Source organism: Orycteropus afer, unplaced genomic scaffold, assembly GCF_000298275.1.
Source record: "Orycteropus afer afer isolate SDZICR_OR568_19922 unplaced genomic scaffold, OryAfe1.0 scaffold00420, whole genome shotgun sequence".
In the NCBI taxonomy this organism is placed as follows: domain Eukaryota; kingdom Metazoa; phylum Chordata; class Mammalia; order Tubulidentata; family Orycteropodidae; genus Orycteropus; species Orycteropus afer.
The window spans coordinates 74,061-95,519 of NW_006922007.1; the positions used below are offsets into that span (position 1 = coordinate 74,061).

The 21,459-nt window shown below is 48.7% G+C and overlaps 1 protein-coding gene across 1 annotated transcript in view; it reads left to right on the plus strand.

The window, feature by feature from the left end:
• Positions 1–20,026, plus strand: part of LOC103208242 (SEC14-like protein 2) — a 21,623-nt gene extending 1,597 nt beyond the window's left edge. The window contains exons 2-12 of the mRNA XM_007953913.2: positions 675–750; positions 6,387–6,430; positions 6,810–6,869; positions 7,134–7,322; positions 8,070–8,165; positions 8,355–8,415; positions 9,245–9,328; positions 13,140–13,246; positions 13,329–13,468; positions 13,607–13,776; positions 19,896–20,026. Of these exons, the coding sequence (XP_007952104.1) occupies positions 675–750; positions 6,387–6,430; positions 6,810–6,869; positions 7,134–7,322; positions 8,070–8,165; positions 8,355–8,415; positions 9,245–9,328; positions 13,140–13,246; positions 13,329–13,468; positions 13,607–13,776; positions 19,896–20,026 (1,158 nt within the window). The remainder of the gene's footprint in view (positions 1–674; positions 751–6,386; positions 6,431–6,809; positions 6,870–7,133; positions 7,323–8,069; positions 8,166–8,354; positions 8,416–9,244; positions 9,329–13,139; positions 13,247–13,328; positions 13,469–13,606; positions 13,777–19,895) is intronic.
• The last annotated feature ends 1,433 nt before the right edge of the window (positions 20,027–21,459 follow it).

A 21,459-nucleotide genomic window follows, 5' to 3' on the forward strand; every position in this document is an offset into this window, starting at 1 on the left:
CCTGCTGTGCTACTGACTAGCTGTTTGACCTTTGGCATGTTACTCAACCTCTCTGAACTTTAATTCCTTCACCGATTAATTGGGGATGGCAGCTCTGGTAGTGTAGTACCTAAGGCACTTGACTGCTAACCAGAGGGCTAGTGGTTCAAACCCACCAGCCACTCCTTGGAAGGAAGGTGAGGCAGTCTACTTCTGTAGTGATACCACCTTGGAAACCCAAGGAGGGGTTGCTATGGGTTGGGTCCAACTTGACAGTATATAACAACAACAACCTAAAATGGGGACAGTAATACCTCTAGGGACTCTTGAGTGAAGAATGAATGAATGAATAAGATTTTGTGCCACGATCAGTGCTGGGCACATGGTAAATGCTTGGTCAAATGGTAACTTTTACTGTGACATGTACCAGAGTGCCTACTGTCACAGTTAGCTTGCTGGGCACAAGCTGCCTCCCCATCGGCCCTGCATGTGTATGTAGCAAGGCCAAGGCGAGGGTCTGACTCTCTTCCCACCTCCTCCCCTGCCACCCGGCACTGGCTGAGTGTTCCAGGCAGCACAAGCTTTCAGCTAGTGTCTGCCGAGTTGAACCATGTTGAAGAGGAGTCAGCACAGGCCCCTGGGCATGGGCTCGTTGGGCTGGGACCTGCCACTCACCCAGCTGCCTCTTCCCACAGTTTCGGGAGAATGTCCGGGATGTGCTGCCCGCCCTGCCGAATCCGGATGACTATTTCCTCCTGCGCTGGCTCCGAGGTGAGGGCAAAGGGGTTGTGGGAGGTGGGGACAAGTGCTTGTTCTGGGTCATAAGGAGCTCTGGTGGTGTAGTGCCTAAGGGATTTGACTGCTAACCAGAAGGTTGGCGGTTCAAACCCATCAGCCACTCCATGGAAGGAAGACTGGGCAATCTACCTCCGTAAAGATTTACTGCCTCAGAAATCCAAAGGAGGTTGCTGTGAGTTGACTTGATGGCAGTGAGCTTTTTTTTTTTTTTTAAATAGAATAGTACCTTCTGGAAACCCTGCCCTTCACAATCTAAGCATCTGGAGTGTTTAACATTTAAAGCCAAAAACGGCCATGGCAATTAAATCCCCTCAACCTTTAGGCTCAGAGAGGTGAGGTGGCTTACACACTGAGTGAGCTGCAGGGAGAGAAAAGACTAGAACCCAGGTCTGTGGACTCCCAGTTCAGTGCTCTTTCCCTGCCTCTTGATAAATCCACTTTGCTGATGCGCTTGTGGAAAGGGGTGGAGGAAAAGTGAAGCAAGAAGGGCCCATGTGGGAACTCGGAGGCAGAGCTGAGTTTAGAACCCTCTGTGCCCTGTTGGAAGGCCGGTGTAGTGGGTAAAGCATTTGGTTGCTAACCAGAAGGTCAGTGGTTCAAATCCACCAGCCGCTCCATGGGAGGAAGAGGAGGCTATATACTTCCATAATGACTTACAGCTGGGAAGCCCAGTTGGGGTCACTAGGAGTCGGAATCAACTCGATGGCAGTGGGTTTGGTGTGCGTTTTTGGTGCCCTGTTAGGATGGCAGGCCCTCTGCTACCACTGCCAGTTTAGGCAGACAGCTTGAAAGAGGACCGTGTGCTCCAGGAACAAGGGAGCTCAGCCTGACCTGGTCGGACAAGAGTCTCCTCAAGCCACGGCCAGGCTTCAGAAGCCCAAGTTCTAGTTCCAGCTCTGCCCTGGCCTTGCCATAGCACCCTGGGCCAGGGGCAAACCTGTGGCCTAGGCTTCTCCTTTGGGAGGACAGGACCAGATGGGGTGCAAGAATGTGACATGACAGAGCTCTGTAGGGAAAAAGGAAGCAGAGCCATGTCCACTAGCGTGAGGGTCACTACCGGCATCCCCCCTAACTCCTGAAGTCCTCCTGTACTTTTCTCTGTCCTCTCCTGTAATTCATGGCATGTGCCACTCTGTCTGGTTCTTCTGGAATATAGTTTATAGAAAGTTTATCACCAGACACAGAAATCATAAAGAAAATTCTGGAGGTTAAGGTACGATGTGGAATCAGACCCCAAAATATTAAGTACAAATCATGCCCGATTACTTCCTTATCCAAACGCATACACACATACACTCCCTAGGTGTCTTGGGATGGGTGAGGAGGTATTTCTTCCTCTTCTCCCTGGAAATTGAATCGTGCTGACATACTCATGAGGAACTGCTAGCAAACACCCGAGCGCAGGTGCAGCCTAGAGAGCCACGTGGGGCCTAGCGTGCCTCTGGAAATGCTGCTGGTTCCTTTTCCCGAAAAGGCTGCGAACCCACCCACCCAGCCTTCCCAGAGAGGGTGGAGGGGCGGCGTGGGGGTGGCAGCAAAGTCGGTCCAGGACTGGAGGAAATTCTGGCCCCATATTTGCTAAAGGGCTGTAGCTAGAAGGGGTGGGTGGAGAGAGTGGGAAGACTGTGGCCTTCTTAAAGGGCCAGCTACAAGATGATCAACCCAACTACAGAGCTGTCTGTGAGGTGGAGAAAAGGGGGTCCAGAGAGCCGTGAACAGCCATGAAGCTCTCTTCTGCCTAGGACGAGGCCAGCCTGGAGCCCTGGCTGCTGGTCTCCGGGGAACCCCGCTCCTGGTCCTGTGATAACCCCTCTCTTTTCATAACGCTTGGTAGTTCACCCAGGACACTTAGACACAGCCTTCTCCATCACAGGATTTTTTTTTTTTTTTAAATTGTGATTTGGATGAAAATTTACAGAGCAAATTCACTTCCCATACAGCAGTTCATGTACACTTCGTCTCATGACATTGATCACAATTTCCCCCAATGCAACAGCTCCCCTCCCACTTCCTCTCGACAATCACCTCTTCCTTGTGTCCATCCCTCCATGCACCCCTGCCCCCTGAGCTGTCTCCCTGTGCATAAACAGTTCTTCTTTCTCCCATGATTGTTCTCTCCAAGGAGTGTATCCACCTCAGGTAAATGTTCAACTCCTATGCCTGTCTTTTGCTTGGCTGGAAGCCACAGGTGTGGGTTCAATTCTAGACCTGAAGGGCAGTTAGGGGCCATAGTCTCAGTGGTTCTACCAGCCTCTATCAGACCAGCAAACCCGGTCCCCCCCACTTTTTTTTTCTCCCAAATGATTTTGAGTTTTGTTCCACATTGTTCACACTCTCTATCCAGGATCTTCTCCATAGATCCCCCTCTGAGTGGTTGACATTGGTAGCTGGGCACCATCTAGTTCCTCTGGTCTCATAGTCATATAGGCTGCGGGTCGCATGGTGTACCAGTTGCTAGGACTAATCCTTTCCATGAATCTTTGGTTTTCTTCATTCTTCTTTGCACTGGATGAGGAGAGACCCATCGTTGCATCTAGATGGCTGCTGGCAGGCTTTTAAGATCCCAGTCGCTACTCACCAAAGTAGGAGGTAGAACAATGTTTTGTGTAGTATGTTATGCCAATTGAGCTTGATGTCCTTCATCACAGGAATATTGAGAGGGCGTTCATTCTCACTGGTCAGCTAAAAGGAGCTCTAGTGGTGTAGTGGTTAAGGCATTTGGCTGCTAACCAAGAAGTCAGTGGCTCAAACCCACCAGCCGTTTTGTGGAAGAAAGATGGGGTGGTCTGCTTCATAAAGTGTCACAGTGTTGGAAACCCAATAGGTGCCCCTCTGAAATAGAATTGACTTGATGGCAGTGAGTTTGGTTTTTTTTTTGGTCAGATAGAAAACTGAGGCTCAGAGAGGGGAGGGGACTTTCCTGAAGACACACAGCTAATAAGGAGCAGAATGAGGGTGGAAGCCTAAGACTCCAGCTTCCCAGGCACCCTTTCCAGGAAGCCACACTTGACCCCTGAAGCCAAGCTCTACCTCTTAAAATGGAGGAAGCAGCTCCTGGCCATGTCACTGCTGTCTCACATTTCCTGGGCAGGCAGTCAGGCCGGGGCTGTGGCTGCTCAGACTCTACTATGAATATCAATTAGGGTTTTTGTTGTTGCCTTTTTTTTTTTTTTTTTTTCCAATTTTGTGATTTGGGTGAAAGTTTGCAAAGCAAAATTCATCTTCCATACAGCAGTTCACATACACTTTGTCTCATGACATGACTGTAATCTCCCACAGTGCATGTTGTTGCTTTTTTAAAGAACATTTTCTCTTTCCCCTTTGATGCTAAAGGAAACACTTGTAAGTTGCACCATAGCAGAATGCTTTCCTCTGACCTAGGGGTAATCTCCAGGTTCCACTCTTCTTTTCTTCCCCCCAACATGGGGCTGTTTTCTGATCTCAGAAACTGAGAGCAGGCCCAGTAGAACCTACTGCCTCCCCTGACTGGGGCTGAGGTCTGGGCACTTCAGGAAGGAGGATCCAGATGGCGAGATAAAATAAGGAGTTGGTGGGAATTCAACACCAAACTGGTCTTTTGTTCCCAAAAGCTTTCTACTTTCATCATCATTTCCTAGAAACTCCCTGAGGGAGAAAGGCAGGTCTGAGTTGCCCATTTGACAAGACTACAGAGTAGTCAAGCTGCCCTGAGGCTGAATTTTCTTGGGAGCACCAAGCCACACTTAGAGCTGCCCTGAGCCAGAAAGGCCTGACTCAGCAGCCTGGGGAGATAGCCAGCGGGGTACGCCAGGAGCAAGTGGGAACTTGGGGAGGCCCTGGATGTTGGACCCTAGCAGATAAGGGTTAACTGGACAGCCTCCCCTGAGATAAGTGGCTCACAATTCACTACCACTCATGTTCCTTAGAAAGATAAGGGTTTTCCTTAAGGTAGGGGTGCCCTAGTTCCTATGCAAGATCTTCACATTCATGGTCCAGCTGGGCTCCCTCCTCATGAGATGTTGCCTTGTCTTCTCTGACTCAGACAGAGATGGCTAGTGTCTTGACCAAGGTCAAACAGAGAGGAGGTGGAAAGAGCTGGCATGCAAACCCAGGTTATATGACTCTAAAACCTGCCCCATGCTGCCACGATGGCATGGAAAGGAGGGTGATTGGAAGAATGTCCCGGAGTCAAGCGTGTTCGGTCCTGCAAACGTGTCTCCAGTATTGATAACATGTGTGGCGTTGGATCAAATCTCTCAGGATGCACCCCTGGGCCACAGATGACAGGACTTCACAGCAGCGGGGCCAGGGAATGTGCCTGGCCACTCCTAGAGAGCACTGATTAAGGAACTGGTGACAGTCCAGAGGGCAGCCTGGCTGGCCCAGGTTCCAGAGCTGTCAGCAGATCTAGATGCTGGATCAGATCCCCAAGGGAGATGCAGCTGGGAGGGACGGTTCAGAGGTCAGATGGTGGCAGAGTTGGTCAGAGTCTGAATCTCCCAAGGTCTTTAAGGGATGAAATGAAGCCAACAAATAGGATGGAATTTGAGAGGGATGAATTTAAGGTCCAGAAAAGCACCTCTCCATATATGGATGGAGGCTTAGTAGTAGCACAGGTGAAAAGGATTTGGTGGTGTCAGTTAACCATAAGCTGGATCTGAGTTAAGGGTGTGACACGTTGTCAAGGAAGCTCTCCAGCCTCTACTGCAGACAACACCTGGCGCTCTGCTCCTCTGGACAGAGCGCTTTAAGAGGGGCTCCGGCAAACTGGAAAACATCCAACAGGAAGTGGCTTAGATGGACTTGAAAGCAAGCTGTGAGGACTGGGTAAAGGATTCAAGATGGGCAGCCTCATTGGAGGGGAGACTTGGGCTGACAGCACAGAAGTGGCCAGTGTTGGAAGGGTTGTCATGTAACACTCTCAGAGCACAAAGAGAACTGAGCACAGGCAGCTGTGATTACCTGGGAGTGGGTGGCCTGCAGGTCCAGTGAGGTCTTTGTGTTCAGTGGGACAACTTGTTAGGGTTATGCATCAAATAAAAGGTTGGCCCAGGTGAACTTTAATTCCAAAACCCTCTAAGGACTCTGGGAGAGGGGTCTTTGTGTTCCTTCATAGTAGTATACATGGGTCCTTTGAGGACATGACAAGAGTGAGAGATTCAATAACCCCCATCCTACCGGGATGCTCGAGCTTCGCCTCAGATTACACAGTAGCTATGTTCATCTTTGAACTGTGGGTTGGATTCTCAGGACTGGATAGAGATAAGCTTTGTCCATGTAAATAGGGAAGGCTAATTGATAAGGGGTCTGGGATTCACTTTCCCTGAGAGGAGGTAAGACCTTTCACCTGGCAACATCCACTGGGGTAAAGTACTTTTGACCCTAAAGTCACAGTACTCCTCTCAATTGCCCTGAACTCAATTGCCTGCTGTCCCCATAAGCCCAGCAGTTATGGTTTTCTAGAAGCCTTCAGAGAAGGTCCTTGCATTAGCTTCTGCCTGCAGGATGACTTGAGAGTCAGCGGGGGAGGTGACTGAGAGGAGCGAGTCCCAGCATGGGAAGAGGGAAATCTCCCAATCCTTGGACACCCAGTCTGCTGGCCTAACCTCCACCATGTTTCCCTGTTACAGCAAGAAACTTTGACCTGCAGAAGTCGGAGGCCATGCTCCGGAAGGTGAGGTCCATTTGGCTCTGCATCCCACAGTTGCCTCAGTTCCTTCCCATCACAATCACACCTTGCTTGGACCTCTTTGGCTTACCCCACCCACCTTAATTGCAGCCTTTGGCTTTTGTAACATATCTGAGTCTTAGCCAACTGATATTGCCTTATCCCTTTGGGACAGGGTACATTTCTCCTGGAAACAGAGAGCTTTCAGAGGTCTGGGGCAGCCAAGAATCCTATCATCTGTTCTGCCAAGACCTCTGAAATGAATTCCTTGCCTTTTGGCTTCTGATGACCTACCTGTAGTCTGTTCATGTTGCCACCTACTGCTAGATGCTTATTAAAGGGTCCACCCACCAGACTTTTTTAATCCCTGACGGTTTGTTTGCAGCACGTGGAGTTCCGAAAGCAAAAGGACATTGACAACATCGTCAGCTGGCAGCCTCCGGAGGTGAGGATACATGATCCTGCCCCATGCCCATTCTAGGTCTGTTAGACCCCAATCTGTGTCCTTGGTCTATTGAACTGGGACCTTCAAAGGAAAGGTGTGACAATGCCAAGTGAGCCCAGATGGTTCCCAGTATGAGTATTCCTTGTCACCCAGAGGAGGGGTATATGTGAGGAAGCTGAAGAGCCCAGAATTAGCTCCTGTAGTACAGGGATGGTATAGATGCTCTGGGCCAGCAGACTAAGCATCTCCTCTGTTTTTCCCCAGGTGGTCCAACACTATCTGTCAGGGGGCATGTGTGGCTATGACCTGGATGGCTGCCCGGTCTGGTATGATATTATTGGACCTCTGGATGCCAAGGGGCTGTTGTTCTCAGCCACCAAACAGGATCTACTCAGGACCAAGATGCGGGACTGTGAGCTGCTTCTGCAGGAATGTGTCCGACAAACAGCAAAGGTGAGTGGATGACCGTGATTGAAAATAACTTAACCGTTGGTGGAAGCATTCAAGCAGAAGTAGGGATGTCACACAGGGATTTAAGCACAGCTTCAGGGCTGAGGCCCAGACTTTTGAACTTCGTAGACCAGTGACATTTCAAACTTGAGGACTGACCTAATGTTGCCAAATTTTTATTTTGCCAAGTAAGCTCTTAAATGAAATTATTATCTATTATTGCCATAACTAATACTAAAAACTATAAGAAGGGCACCATCTCAGAATAAAGGACAGGTCTTGAAATTCAATACATTTTGCTTTATAAGAAACTAAGTACATTATCTCTATTTCTTGCATCTATCTGGGGGCTGGTAAAATCTTTGTCACAGACCAACTCTCCTGGGCTTGGGTTGGACAGAGAGGATCTATGACTAAGAGATACGTGGCCACACAAGGCCCCACGGACTGAATGCTCCATGGTGCCCACAGAGCGCTCAGCGATTCAGAGGGTGTAGGCCGCCGGTCAGAGTGTGGAATGGAAGGAATCTGGATCCGGGTCTAGAAGAGAACACGGAGACCTGGACAAGAGTGACTTGCCTGGACCACTGTTCTGGCTTGGGTTGATTATCTCAATCAGGAAAACTCTAGACACAGCCCTACCCAGATCCAGTTGCTCTTTCAGCATGTGGTGTAGTCCACGCTGCTCCTGACCTGGGTGAGTTTCTGCTGTGGAGCAGCCCAATGAGACTGTGCCTCCATTCTCTCCAGATGGGGAAGAAGGTGGAGACCATCACCATGATTTATGACTGTGAGGGGCTTGGCCTCAAGCATCTCTGGAAGCCTGCTGTGGAGGCCTATGGAGAGGTGAGTGGCTGGGATGTGTCTGCCAAGGTGGGAGGGCAGTGAGAGGAGCGAGGGGGAGTTGGGCCCCTCTGCTAGGATGCCTTGAGGGGTGGGTGAGGTGGTAGGGACAGATTCTAGCCTAGAGGAAGGAGCATCTCTCTCCTTGACGGAGCTATGAGCCTGCTGGAATGACTGGTTTTGTTTCCACAGTTTCTCTGCATGTTTGAGGAAAATTATCCCGAAACACTGAAGCGTCTTTTTGTTGTTAAAGGTAAGTTGGGAATTTCCTGTGAGGATGTCAAATGGGAAAGAGGGCCGGTAGGTTACCAGAGCAGATTAGGAAGAGTAAAACTGAGTGAGCCAAAGAAGATGGCCTACAGATATGTTGAAAGGAGCTTTGGTGGTGTAGTGGTTAAGGCACTTGGCTGTTAACCCAGAGGTCAGTGGTTCAAACCCATCAGCCACTTCATGGAAGAAAGATGAGGCCATCTGGTTCTGTAAAGATTTACAGCCTTGGAAACCCAGGGGGGGTTGCTATGAGTTGGAGTTGACTTGATGGCTGTGTTTGGTTTGGAAGGAGATGTTAAGAAGGCTGACCCTTTACACATTCAGTCCACTTTACAATTCACAAAGCCTTTTATGTTCACTGTACCCTTTAAAGGAGCCCCTGGGTGAAGCAAACAGTGCAGCCTTTGACTATTAGCCAAAAGTTGGTGCTTCACACCCACTCAGAGAGGTGCCTTGGAAGATGGTCCTGGTAATTTGCTTCTAAAAGGTCACAGTCTTGAAAATCCTGTGGAGGCAGTTCTACTTTGCACTGCCAGGGGGTTGCCATGAGTTGGAATCGACTTGCCATCACTAATGACAATGACCTCCTTGAGCCACACAGCCAGGTGAGACAGGAAGAGACCATTTGACTACCCACTGTGTAGATGAAGAAGCTGGAACTCAAAGAGGTACCCAGCTGGCCTCTCCAGGCTCCATAGCACTAGGGGGCATGTGGACTGACATTGGGGGCCGTAGAGAGAAGGGCTCTAGAAGACGCTGTTAGGGAGAGACAAGGTCCAGCTTCTGATCTCATCTCTTGGTCTCTATTCCAGCCCCCAAGTTGTTTCCTGTGGCCTATAACCTCATCAAACCCTTCCTAAGTGAGGATACTCGTAAGAAGATCATGGTCCTGGGAGGTGAGTGTCCCAGACCCTTCTTAACTTCACAGGATGGTCTGTGGCCCAAACTGGAGCTGGCTTTGGCAGATGTGGACATTGCACTAGGGGCAAAGGCTCCCTCTGCTGGTTTGGGACCCAGGAGCAAGCTGGGACAGAGTCAGGGCCTTCCTGTTTATTTGTTTTCACAAGAACTCTCTGACACTCTAGAAGAAAGTATTGGGTTCATCATTGTATGTTCAAAGATGAATGAAACCCCAGTCCTCGCCCTCAAGGAGCTTATAGGATAACGAGAGACAGAAGATCTATAGAGAAGAAACTATGATACAAACTAGGGAAAGGACACTAGGGAAGGCAAGAGAAGGCATTGCTGAAGTCCTAGGAGCAGAGTTTACTTTCACTTGGGTGTAGTGGGAGTGGGTTCATTTAACAAGTACCTACTCTGTGCCAGGCCCTGGTCTGCACAGTGAATAAGCAGCTGGCTGGCTGAAAACAGCATTGAGCAAAGCCTTTCAGCAGCATGGCATAGACACTATCTTGTGGAGTGTGAGGCGGGGTGTGTCAAGACATGAGTTGGAGAAGGTCCAGGATCCAGGTCACAGAGAATCCAGGGCACCATGCTGGGAAGCTGAGACATGACTGCGAAAGCTACTAGGAGCCTGAGAAGAGCTCCGAGCAGGGGAGTGCCGTGATCAGATCGAGATGACACACTGTACCAGCAAGATTGTGTAGGACAGAGTCACAGATGACAGTTTGCACAGTATGGGCATTGTTCATACAAGGGGCATTGCATGCCTGAAGTAGGGCGGTCAGTGCTGGGGGATACAGAGGAGAGGATGGATTTAAGACTTTAGGAAGAAGAACAGCAGAACTTGATTTATGGGATTGTGGGAAGGGAGAACGAGGTGTCTGGTGTCTGGTGTGACTGAATTCACAGTGATTCATCGATTCAGTGTTCATTCTGTACAACCAGACAGAAAGGTTTAAAGTTGAATTTGACTTGTCCGTGAAATATACAGATGTTGGGAATACTGAAGCCTGAAGCTTAGGCGAGAACTCCTGGTCTGGAGATTTAGGCATCATCAAATCTAGGCAGTAGCTCAAACCCTGACAGTAGGTAGGTAAGACTGCCTACGGAAGAACAGAGACTGACAATGGAACCTTGGGGACTGTCTAAGCTCAAGAGCACACAGAGAAAGAGAGACCCACCAGGGAGACTGAGAAGAAGTGATTAATGAGGTTGGCAGAGAAGCACGTCAACAGGGACTGGATATGCAGGAAAGCAGGAAGAACATCAAGGCACAGGGGAAAGTGTGACCCAAAACCCAACAAGGAGAATGCATAGGAGTTGAGTCAGCCATGGGCAGAGAGGAGTTCACTTTGGCTGGAGCATGAAGTGAAGTGCTGGGAGAAAGGGCTAGAAAGATAGACTGGGATTGGCTCACAGAAGGCTTGATGCCACCTAAAAAGTTGAACTGGAAAGTAAGTATTATGGAGTCTGACGGTTTGTGAACAGGGGAGGGTAAACAGTTTTAGCTCTTGTCCTAGATGACATATTAAAAGTGGAGATCTTTCCAAACGGGAGCTAGGGAGACTCCTAGCTCTGCTTCTTGTTGCCTCAAGTTACTCTCTCTAGAAGATGGGAAGAATCTTCTTGGCCTTATGTCAACTCTCCAGCTGAATTTTGGGAAGAAATCCAAAAATCTGAACAAAAGGCTTATGATTTTTGGTTTTTCTGTTGCTACCACCCACCATGTGCATGAGACGGTTTGGTTTCCTGGCAGCAGAGCTGTGTAGAAGGTTCAGTCTGTTCTCCCGCCCACATTCTTTCCACCATTCGAGCCTTGGGCTGAGAAGGTACAGGATCTTCAACAGAGAAGGGAAGAAATTAACTTTGAGATGGTCACTGGAACCTAACAGCACAGAATAAATCACCCCAAGACCATAAGACACCGTGCTCCCAAGAGTTGCATGTCATGTCCATCTGAGGGCTGGGAGACCCTCAACAGACACTGTAGGTTTCTGGCCAGCATGGAGGTAGAGGATACTGGGCTTTATCCTATGGCTTGGGGCTACTGCCCACATACAGTTTACATAATCAGCATGGAAAGGGGTGCAATATCAAAGTTCTGCCCTTGGCTGGAATTTGTTTAGTAATTTGGATTGGTGGGGAAGTAGTTTTCTGCATTGGAGTCATACTCTCCTAGTCAGGAAAGGGCTTGCTTACAAAAACAAGCCAAATCACTGGCAGCTAAATAGCTCGGAACAACAGAAGCAGAAGTAAAATTGGCTGGGGCAGCCATGGGAGGGATCACCGTACAGCGATGCATTCAGTCAGTCAACAGTGACTGAAACCATCATGTGTGGGCTGAAGAGGAGAACAAGATACACAGGGCCTGTCCTCACAGAGCTCAGTCTAACCCAGAATTGAGCATGTTGATTCAGGCCTTCCTGCTTGCCACGCATGCTCTGCATGGAACGTCCTCCTCCCTCTGTCCTCTCCTGCTCGCATGTCAAACGTTTGTATCACCTTCCTGGGCATGATAAATACACTCTTTTTTTTTTTTTCTTTTTAAATTTGTATTGTGATTTGGGTGACAGTTTACAGAGCAAATTCATTTTCCACACAGTTCACACACATTTTTTTTTTTTAAATTTATTGTGATTTGGGTGAAGATTTACAGAGCAAATTCACTTTCCATACAGCAGTTCACATATATTTTGTTTCATGCCATTGACCAGTTTACCACAATGCAACAGCTCCCCTCCTACTTCCTCCCCATAGTTACCACTTCCCAGTGTCCATCCCTCCATGGACTCCTGCCCCCTGAGCTGTCTCCCTGTGCATAAGCAGCCCTTCTTTCTCCCATGATTGTTCTCTCCAGGGCGAGTTCACACACATTTTGTTTCCTGACATTGACTGCCATTCCCCAGTGTAACAGCTCTCTTCCCACTTCCTCTCCATAGTTACCCTTTCACTATGTCCTTCCCTCCCACACACCAACCCCAGCCGTCTCCCTGTACAAACACTGCCCTTCTGTTCTCCCACAGTTGATTGCTCCCAGGAGTGTATCTACCTGGTGTAAATGTTCAGCCCACATGCCTGTCTACTGTTTGGCTGGAAGCCACAGGAGTGAGTTCAGTTCCAGACCTGAAGGGTAACTAGGGGCCATAGTCTCAGGGGTCTCACCAGGCTCTATCAGACCAGCTAACCTGGTCTTTTTTTTTTTTTATGGTTTTGAGTTTTGTTCCACAGTGTTCTCCCACTCTATCCAGTTCTCCTGCACTGATGTCCCTCTGAGTGGTTGACAGTGGTAGCCGGGCACTATCTAGTTCTTCTGGTCTCCTGGTCATATATACAGGCTGAGGATCGTATGGTCTACCAGTCCCTTGGACTAATGGTTTCCATGCATCTTTGGTTTTCTTCATTCTTCTTTGGATAATACTCTTACACATTTGGGGCATTTTACAGTTTACAGAGCCCTCTCAGGAACTCAGATCAGTTCATTCCCGTGACTCCGTGGGGCAGGAGCAACAGGGCTTCTTTGCTTATCGAGGCTCAGAATGAGGTGCTTTTCCTAGGGTCAACAGCTGGTCTGAGGCAATGAGGTCAGGAATGCAGGTCTCCTGATTCCTGGTCCAGGGACAGGCAATCCTCTGGTGATGGCTCCTCATACAATACTCTTGCTCCTAGTACATTATGTGTTGTGAGTGTGTGTGTGTGTGTGGGGGGGTATTGGTTGTTTTTTTTTCTCTTTTGCATGAACTGCCAGGGTTGTGAACTCTTGCCTAGTGGTGACAGATCTTTTTCCTTCTTTCCCTCTCCTGCCAGCAAACTGGAAGGAGGTTTTATTGAAACATATCAGCCCTGACCAGCTGCCTGTGGAGTATGGGGGTACTATGACTGACCCTGACGGAAACCCCAAGTGCAAGTCCAAGGTATGGGCCACCAGGGGCTGGAGGTGAACAGGGAGGCTTGGCTCAAACCCACATTCCAGCTTACTTCATGCTCTGCTTCTAGATCAACTATGGGGGTGACATCCCCAAGAAGTACTACGTGCGAGACCAGGTGAAACAGCAGTATGAACACTGTGTGCAGATTGCCCGTGGTTCTTCTCACCAAGTGGAGTATGAGATCCTCTTCCCCGGCTGTGTCCTTAGGTAGGGGTCTCTGCCTTTCAGGAGCCTTACATCCATAGGCACTGGGGGTGGGCTGGGGTGAGAGAAGTCCTGATGCCAGGACTCCAGAGAGGGCATATATGGAAGGATTGTGTCTAAATGGGTGGGCACACCCTGCAGGTGGCAGTTTGCATCAGATGGAGCAGACATCGGCTTTGGGATTTTCCTGAAGACCAAGATGGGCGAGCGGCAACGGGCAGGGGAGATGACAGAGGTGTTGTCTAACCAGAGGTACAATGCCCACATGGTGCCAGAGGATGGGACTCTCACCTGCAGTGATCCTGGCATCTGTAAGTATCTGTCTTGGCAGTGCTTTGAATCTTCTGCTAGCCCTGCCTGTGAGGTCCCTCTTCCTCCATGGATTTAGGATCTCAGACTGTTCAGAGCTCAGAATGGTGCTCTATCAGTTCACCCCCTCCTTGCATGCATGAGGAAAGCTAGGCTTGGGAATGACTTGCTCAGGTGACCCAGCTGGTTAACAGTGGGACTGGGCTCTGACCTGAGGCTCCCAGGTAGGGTCAGTCACAGGGATCTGAATCACAGGGATTCAGAACATCTGCTCTCTGGTCCAGGTCTGACCAGATCTGGGACCGTGACTAGACATTTCTTGGGGATACACCTTCCCTAGAGGTCAGAGAGGCAGAACTAGCTGGGTGGAGTCGGGATCACAGGGTAAGCAAAGTGCTGCAAAGCCCAGCCTTGACCCCTCTGAGTGTTAATCACTTCCACGTTGACCACAAAGTGGGCATAGGCTATGAACAGGCAGTTCACCCAAGAGTGGTAAGAATGGCCAATAGCATATGAAAAGATGTTTAACCTCATTGACTTTGCAAAACCTATTATCAATTGCTTTGACTCAGCGATTCTACTTGTGGAAATTGATCCCACAGAAACATTTACATAAATACACAAGCTACAGATACAAGGATGTTCCTGGCAGCATGGAAAACTGGCAGTAAACCAAATGACCACAATAAGGGTCCTGTTGAATAAATTATGCTCTAACCACACAATGGAATACCATGTGCCTGTTAAGGAGAGTAAGTTGCCATGTAAGATGTTAGCTGTCTCATACACAGTAAACAAATAGAACATGATACATAGAATGTATGCATGCACTCGCTTTGTTTAAAAATAAGAAAAAAAGCATATTTATAGAAAAGAATTCTCTGGGGTACTAGGAAGTTTATCAGGAGGCTTTTCATTTTTTATACTCTTTCCACAAATATGAAATATTTTACAATGGCCACATTTATAAGGAGGAAAACCACAGAAACACCCTTCTACCCTTGCCCATCAAACCTTCTGTTTGTTTTGTCAAAAGCCAAGGAAGTACCCTGGTGATGCAGTGGCTAAAGCCTCAGCTGCTAACCAAAAGGTCAGAGGTTCAAACCTACCAGTTGCTCTGCAAAAGATATGGCAGCCTGCTTCCATAAAGGTTTACAGCCTTGGAAACCTATGTGTGGGGCAGTTTGACTCGCTGGCGGTAGGTTTTGGTTGGGTCAGAGCCAAGGGGCCAGGTATGGAAAACCCATGAAGGCAAGGGCTTATCAGACTCCCTTTGGGCAAGTGGCTTAACCTCCCTGAGCTTCAGTTTCCTGAAGTTCAAATTCTCTGCCTCACATGAATACCCTGATGATTAAATGTGATAAGGTTTATGTAGTGCTTTGTGTAACACCTGGCATACAGTAAGCCCTCCATACCGTATAGTCACCATTTCTGTTAGCTGAGCAAGACCTTGGGGAGAGGAGCCAGCCCTGAGATAGAGTTCTGGGAGTTGAGAAGCTCTGTGCCCCATTTCCATGGCAGCACGGGCAAGAGATCCGAACTAGCCCCACAGACGTCTCAGCTCTGTCCACACATCACCCACGTCCCTCCTCACAGCTGCTCTGTGATACCCTGTGGCTCCCCAGGGAGGGGGAGTATTCTTATCAGTGAGCAGCTGGGCCCAGGGGAGAAGGCGTGTGCTGTGTGCTTCAGCAAGAATAAAGGCTTTGCACCAACCCAGACACTGTCATCCACAAAGCACTTGGTACATACAAGCTTAAATTTTGTTTTTTAATCAGCGGGGAAGCTGAAGGATACAGAAGAGTTATATTGCTCTCACAAAATAGCTTGTGTGGACACCAAAAGACAGACGATACCAGAGAATCCTAGAGTCCTGCCCTCGGATCTCTTGGCCAGATACTGTCCTGGACATTACTAGGTCCCTTCTTTGATTGGACAGAAGAGAAGGTGGAGTCCCAGGCCAGGGAAGCAATTTAAGATCATGCAGCTGTACTACCCATTTTCCAGCCCTGCCCATTACCCCTCTATCGCCTCTATTGTCTTTGAAGGGCACAGCCTAAGAAAAGACCACAGCTGTAACTTAATCAGGCTTAGGTTTGCAAATGCCAAATTTAGTTCAGCTTCTCTTGGCTACTTTCCCAACAGGAACCTTTATCTGCCTGCAGGGCCTTGATCTACTTGTCCATTCCTAGGAGGAGCAGAGTCAGGCCATAGCATCCATTCACTCTTCCAGGTGTGAAGACAATGAGTCTGGCTCAGTGCACCAGGGCCCAGGGAGAACCCAGTGTTAGGTTGCAAGCTCACCTGGAGGACAATTCCGTTGGAGAACTAGGCAACCCCTGCAGAGTGGAACATAATTATCCAGTGGAGAAATTAAACACCAACTGCAAGAGCACATGAACCCTCCCAGGCCTCTCTGGTCCTTGTCCAAGAATACTCACTCACTGATGGGGAACGAAGTCTGCATTGATTTCACCTTTTTTATACTCAACTACTATTTACTGAGGGCCTACTGAGTGTAGAATACTCTACTAGGCATAGACAGAGAGCTAGAAAAAAAGATCTGGACTCTGTCCGCTGGGAGTGTACAATGTGGTCCAGAAGACTTGAGTCACCGTTTAAGGGTTAAACAGCACTGCCAGGCTGATTTCAGAGCCCAGCTCTGCCACTACCTCTGAGTGTTTTTGAAAAAGTGTCTCTAAATAATTAAGATTTTACTTTGTTTCTCCTTAAAATGAGGGAAATAGATTAGAGCAGAAGATCTTAATCTGGGGTCCCCTAAGCAGTGATTCTAAATCCTAAGGACCACAACACCCCTTTCATAACAAGTAATTTCCGATGTCACTTTTGCTATTCTGAAATCAAATTCATAATACTACGACCAACCTACATACATTTAAAAAATCAATCTAATGTCCTATCTATAATAAACCAAACCCACTGCCACTGAGTCAATTCTGACTCATAGCAACCCCCATTGGTTTCCAAGGAAGTAAATATATGGAAGTACATTGCCCCATCTTCCTTCCAAGGAACAGCTGGTGGGTTTGAACCACCAAACTTCTGGTTAGCAGTTAAATGCTTTAGGCACTGCACCACAGGAGCTCCTTCCTAACTATAATAGAAGGAAGAATGGGCAATCTACTTCTGTAGAGATACTGCCTTAGAAACCCAAGGAGGGATCGCTATGAGTCAGGATTGACTTGATGGCAGTGTTTTTTTTTTAACTTGAGATAAAGTATGTTTTTTTCAATACATACATAAAAGGGCAAGATCATGCCAAATCCCCTCCAGAAATATCCCTTCAGTAGGGTATCTTTCCCCAGTGGGTCCATGATGGGCCCTAGGGATCTGTGATTGTGTTTCATTAGATTCTCAAGGGGATCAGTTACCCACAAAAGGTAAGGAGGCCAGGATGGGAGGATCTGTGGGGGCTCTCGAGTCCAGGAGTATATGATGAGTGTCAGAGTGAACCAGTTGACTCTGGAGCTGTAGTGACAGCACTGTCCTTGGACCTGTGCCTTAGCACAGCATCTTCCTTATCTCAGAGGGCACAGAAGCAGCCTACGTAGAGCCGGCTCAAGCCTGGCACTTGGTCCAAATTGCCCAAAGGCCTCTTCTCCAGCACACCTGGTGCTTGGGTTACTAAGGCTCCATCATCCAGGGCATTTGGAAGCCTTTCTCTTTCGAGAAATCCCTGCTTTGGGACCACTGGTCCTGAAAGGTCTCTTGAGCACAGAGGAGATGACTAATAGTCACTCCACATCATGAAGAAAGGGACAGTGGTATCTCGACCCTCAGTCTATGCGTTTTATTCAGGAGCAGGAAAGAGGAAGTGTTAAATCTTAGGATTAAATACAGTTTTTTGCTGGGAAAAATGAGAGAAGACCAAGATAGGGAAGGGGTGGGTCTGGTGTTTTTGTTTTCACACTGCATTCTCTTGAAGGGGTGTTTGACTGAAATGGAACAACTTCTCAAAGAACCAGGGTTGGATTAAAAGCAGCCTATTCCTTTGCCAAGGTTTGGCTTTCTTTGCCAACTGCACAGCCATTTTCTCTCCTCAGAGGAAACCGCTGTTAACAGGTCTTGTCTGTTAACCTATCAAAGTTTTTCCATGCCTTTAAAAGTATTATGTTGCTATAGTCTCAGGCCATGTACACACACACATGTATACATTCACAGGAATTATGTCTTTCAGTGTATGTTTAAAGAAATTTAGAAATTGTAAAACTTAATCAGGATTTGAGGAAAACTTTCCCTTTAGGACAAACACCTGAGTGGTTATCATCAAAGAGAACTTGGAGTGCAGGTAAACAAGGAAGCCAAAGCCATAAAGTTTATTTTTATGCATATATAAATGTACTAATTTTTTTTAAAAAACCACACTCACTGCCATTGAGTCAATTCCAACTAATAGTGACCCCCACTGGGTTTCCAAGGCTGTAAATCTTTCCGGATGTAGATTGCCTCACTTCCTTCCATGGAGCAGCTGGTGGGTTTCTGGCCAGCATGGACACACTTCTTCAATCAGGACAGCCTCCCCTCGGCAATGACCTAAGGCATGCTTCATTTTGGTCCTTGGGTTCTCAGCCTGGCCTCTGCCTGGCTCAGGCAAGTGTTATAAAGCTCTTTAGCTCCGCCGATAGGTGCTCCCCACTCTGCCAGCAAGTCTCCTGCCCAAAGGCACTCAGCTCTCTCATTCCATGGTCCAACAAGGCCACCACTCTGTCTCATGCCTCCTGGTTCTGCTGCTACCATCTCTCTGCTGACTTTCGGCCCTTGTCTCAGTGTAGGGATCTCAGGTCCAAGGATGTTATCCACTTCTCTCTCTTGATGGCAGTGAGATCCCCCTTTTCCACCTCTGGGAGGGCTCATTTTAAGCCTAGTGGAATGAGAAAACTGACCAATCCCTACGTTAGGGTTCTATACACTTTATTTCCATGGTCCTACCCCCACAAGGGTGCCCTGTACCTTATTTACATTACTAACAAGCTCTCCAGTCCCCTTGGTAGACTACAAGCACCTCACATTTACATAGTTCACCCACCCATCTGGCAGTGTTTTGTTCTGTTGTACGTAGGGTTGCAATGAGTCGGAGCCCAACTCGACAGCACCTAACAACAACAAACAACACCTAGTCATCTGGTGGGTGCCACAAAGACCATGGTTAGAAGAGTCAATCCAAGTAACTCACTGCACCACACTTGTCCATTTATTTTTCTGTGGGATAAATTCCTGGTTCAAACAGTTTGCACATTTTTTATCTTCTGTCAGAAAGTGAACAGAACTGGGTTTTCCAGGCCCTAAGCTGGCAGGAAAGGAGTCCTGGTGGCCCAGTGGTTAAAGTGCTTGGCTGTTAACAAAAGAGTGGCGGTTCAAACCCACCAGCTGCCCCATGGGATAAAGATGAGGCAGTCTGCTTTCTAAAGTTTTAAAGCCTTGGAAACCCTTTGAGGCAGTTCTACTCTGTCCTATAGGGTCACTATGTGTCAGAATTGACCTGATTGCAGTGGGTTTGGGTTTGAATCTGTCAGGACAAAGGCAACAGTGGGGACCAGAAGGTAAAGCAGGGGTTCTGAATCTGAAATTCCAGATCAGATTTTCTGTGTGAAACAGAAGTTACACCACCTCCTTTTTATTATATATAAAATAGGACAAATACTTCACTCATGCAGTTAATATTATGTGAAACAGTGAAATAAGATTACCAACCCACTGTTGGGCAGAGTTGAGACAAAGCAACAGCCATTATTACTGTTATTACTATTATTGCTACTGCAGCTGCTGCTACTGATCCTGCTCCTTCTTTTCAAGCCCAGTTCCAGCTCCTCTAGAAAGCCTTCACATGACTTCAGTTTACAGGACTCTGTTTACAAACTGCTATGGGAGTGCTTGTGTCCGTCACCCATGTCAACATAGCACTTGCCATGTTTTTTTCTTTTTCTTTCTATACATGAACATCTTGTCAGCCCAAGTAGAAGGTCAAGGACCATGGTTCATGCCACCTTCATCCCCATTACCGATCACACTGCCCTGCTCAATCAACAAAAATCAACAATGATTGCTGTCCCCAGCCCTTTGTCAGAACTGTCTGAATGTCTGGTTTTCTGCCTCCCCTCAGATGTCCTGCGGTTTGATAACACCTACAGCTTCATTCATGCCAAGAAGGTCAGTTTCACTGTGGAGGTCCTGCTTCCAGACAAAGCCTCAGAAGAGAAGATGAAACAGCTGGGGGCAGTCACCCCAAAGTAATGCCTCCTCCCACAACAGGCCTGGCCCCCTCCGCATCTCCTTGTCAATTTCCACCCCTTATGGCAGTCATTTTTCTAGCACCCTGCGGCCCAAAGAAACTGGGCTGGAGGAAAGCTCCCAGGCTGGATCTGGGGAGCTTTCATTTCAGAATGAGGGAGAGGGGGAGTGGCTGGAGTGGGGTCTCCTTGCTTCCCAAACCACTAAGGAGTCCCTGGGGTTGGGCACACTGCTAGGATCTACTGATGACAGGATCTATTGATCTCGCAAGCTGTGCCCACTTCACCTGTCCACTGACACCTAAGGTGGGGAAGGAGGGACCTTAGATGACAGCAGGGAAGAAATGAAGGAAATGGGAGAGATTGAGACCTAACATTTCAGGGAAGCCCGCTGCAGGGTAGGAACTTGCTTCCACATGATCATGTAAGTTTAGATCATAATGAGGAGTAGCAAGGTAGCTAGTTGCTAGACTTACGGTGGGAATCAGACTTCCAGACTTTCCATCACTGAGGCCAGGATAGCTTTGGCCTGGCTTCTCTCCAGGTCATGGGAGGTGGTCGGAGTCAGCAAAAATCTTCCCACTTAGGGGCAGATAAACAGGCCTCTCCCTGACTCGGAGAACTCCGGGGTGCCCTGGCTGCCTCTTTAATTACTAGTGATTATCAGTGACTCAGAGCTTCCTGGGACAGTGAGCTTGGGTATCCTGCCAAGGTCCTCCACATAAACAAAGCACAAGGGAAAATACCTCCAGAGATCCCAGCCCAATGAAAAGCCAGGGAGGCTGAGGTGGGAGCGAGCCCTGTGCCTTCCCTGGGCCTTTTACTGCCCCTGACCTCACACCAAATAACCCTCCTTCTGAGCGCCCCAGACAAAAATGGCGTGGGGGATCAAGACAGTAGCATCCGAAGAGGGTATTTCCAGTCTGAGGCCCTCCTGGGGCTGGTAACCCCCTTTCTGACTGACCTGAGCGAAGTCTTGGTGGCCCCATCTCTGGGAGAGGTAGGACAGGTGCAGAGGGTCCCTTCTGTCAGAACCAGGCGGGAAGGCTGCCCGGGCAGGAGGCCAATGGCCCGGCCAGCATCTGGCAGAATCAGGGGCTGGGACGGCACCAGGAAGCCTCGCGGGCTCCCAGCCCCTCCGTCCGCGGGGCCTCCAAGCAGGGACGGGCAGTAGGGGGGCTCGGCGACCGTGCAGGGGCTCGAGGACACCGAGCCTGCGGGCAACCACAGAACTTAACCCAAACCACGTCCTGCTTGGGAGAACGCCAGCTCTGGTGCTGCCTAGAACATGGGAGGACGCCCCGGCCCCTCGCGGGAACTCCTATCCTTCAGAAACCCAGGCCCGGGCCCAGGTTGGGAAGCTTGGCGAAACTGAGGGACCACTGGGCAGGGCTGACATGGATGAGAGCGGGCTGAGGCCTCGCGGGTCCCTGCCAG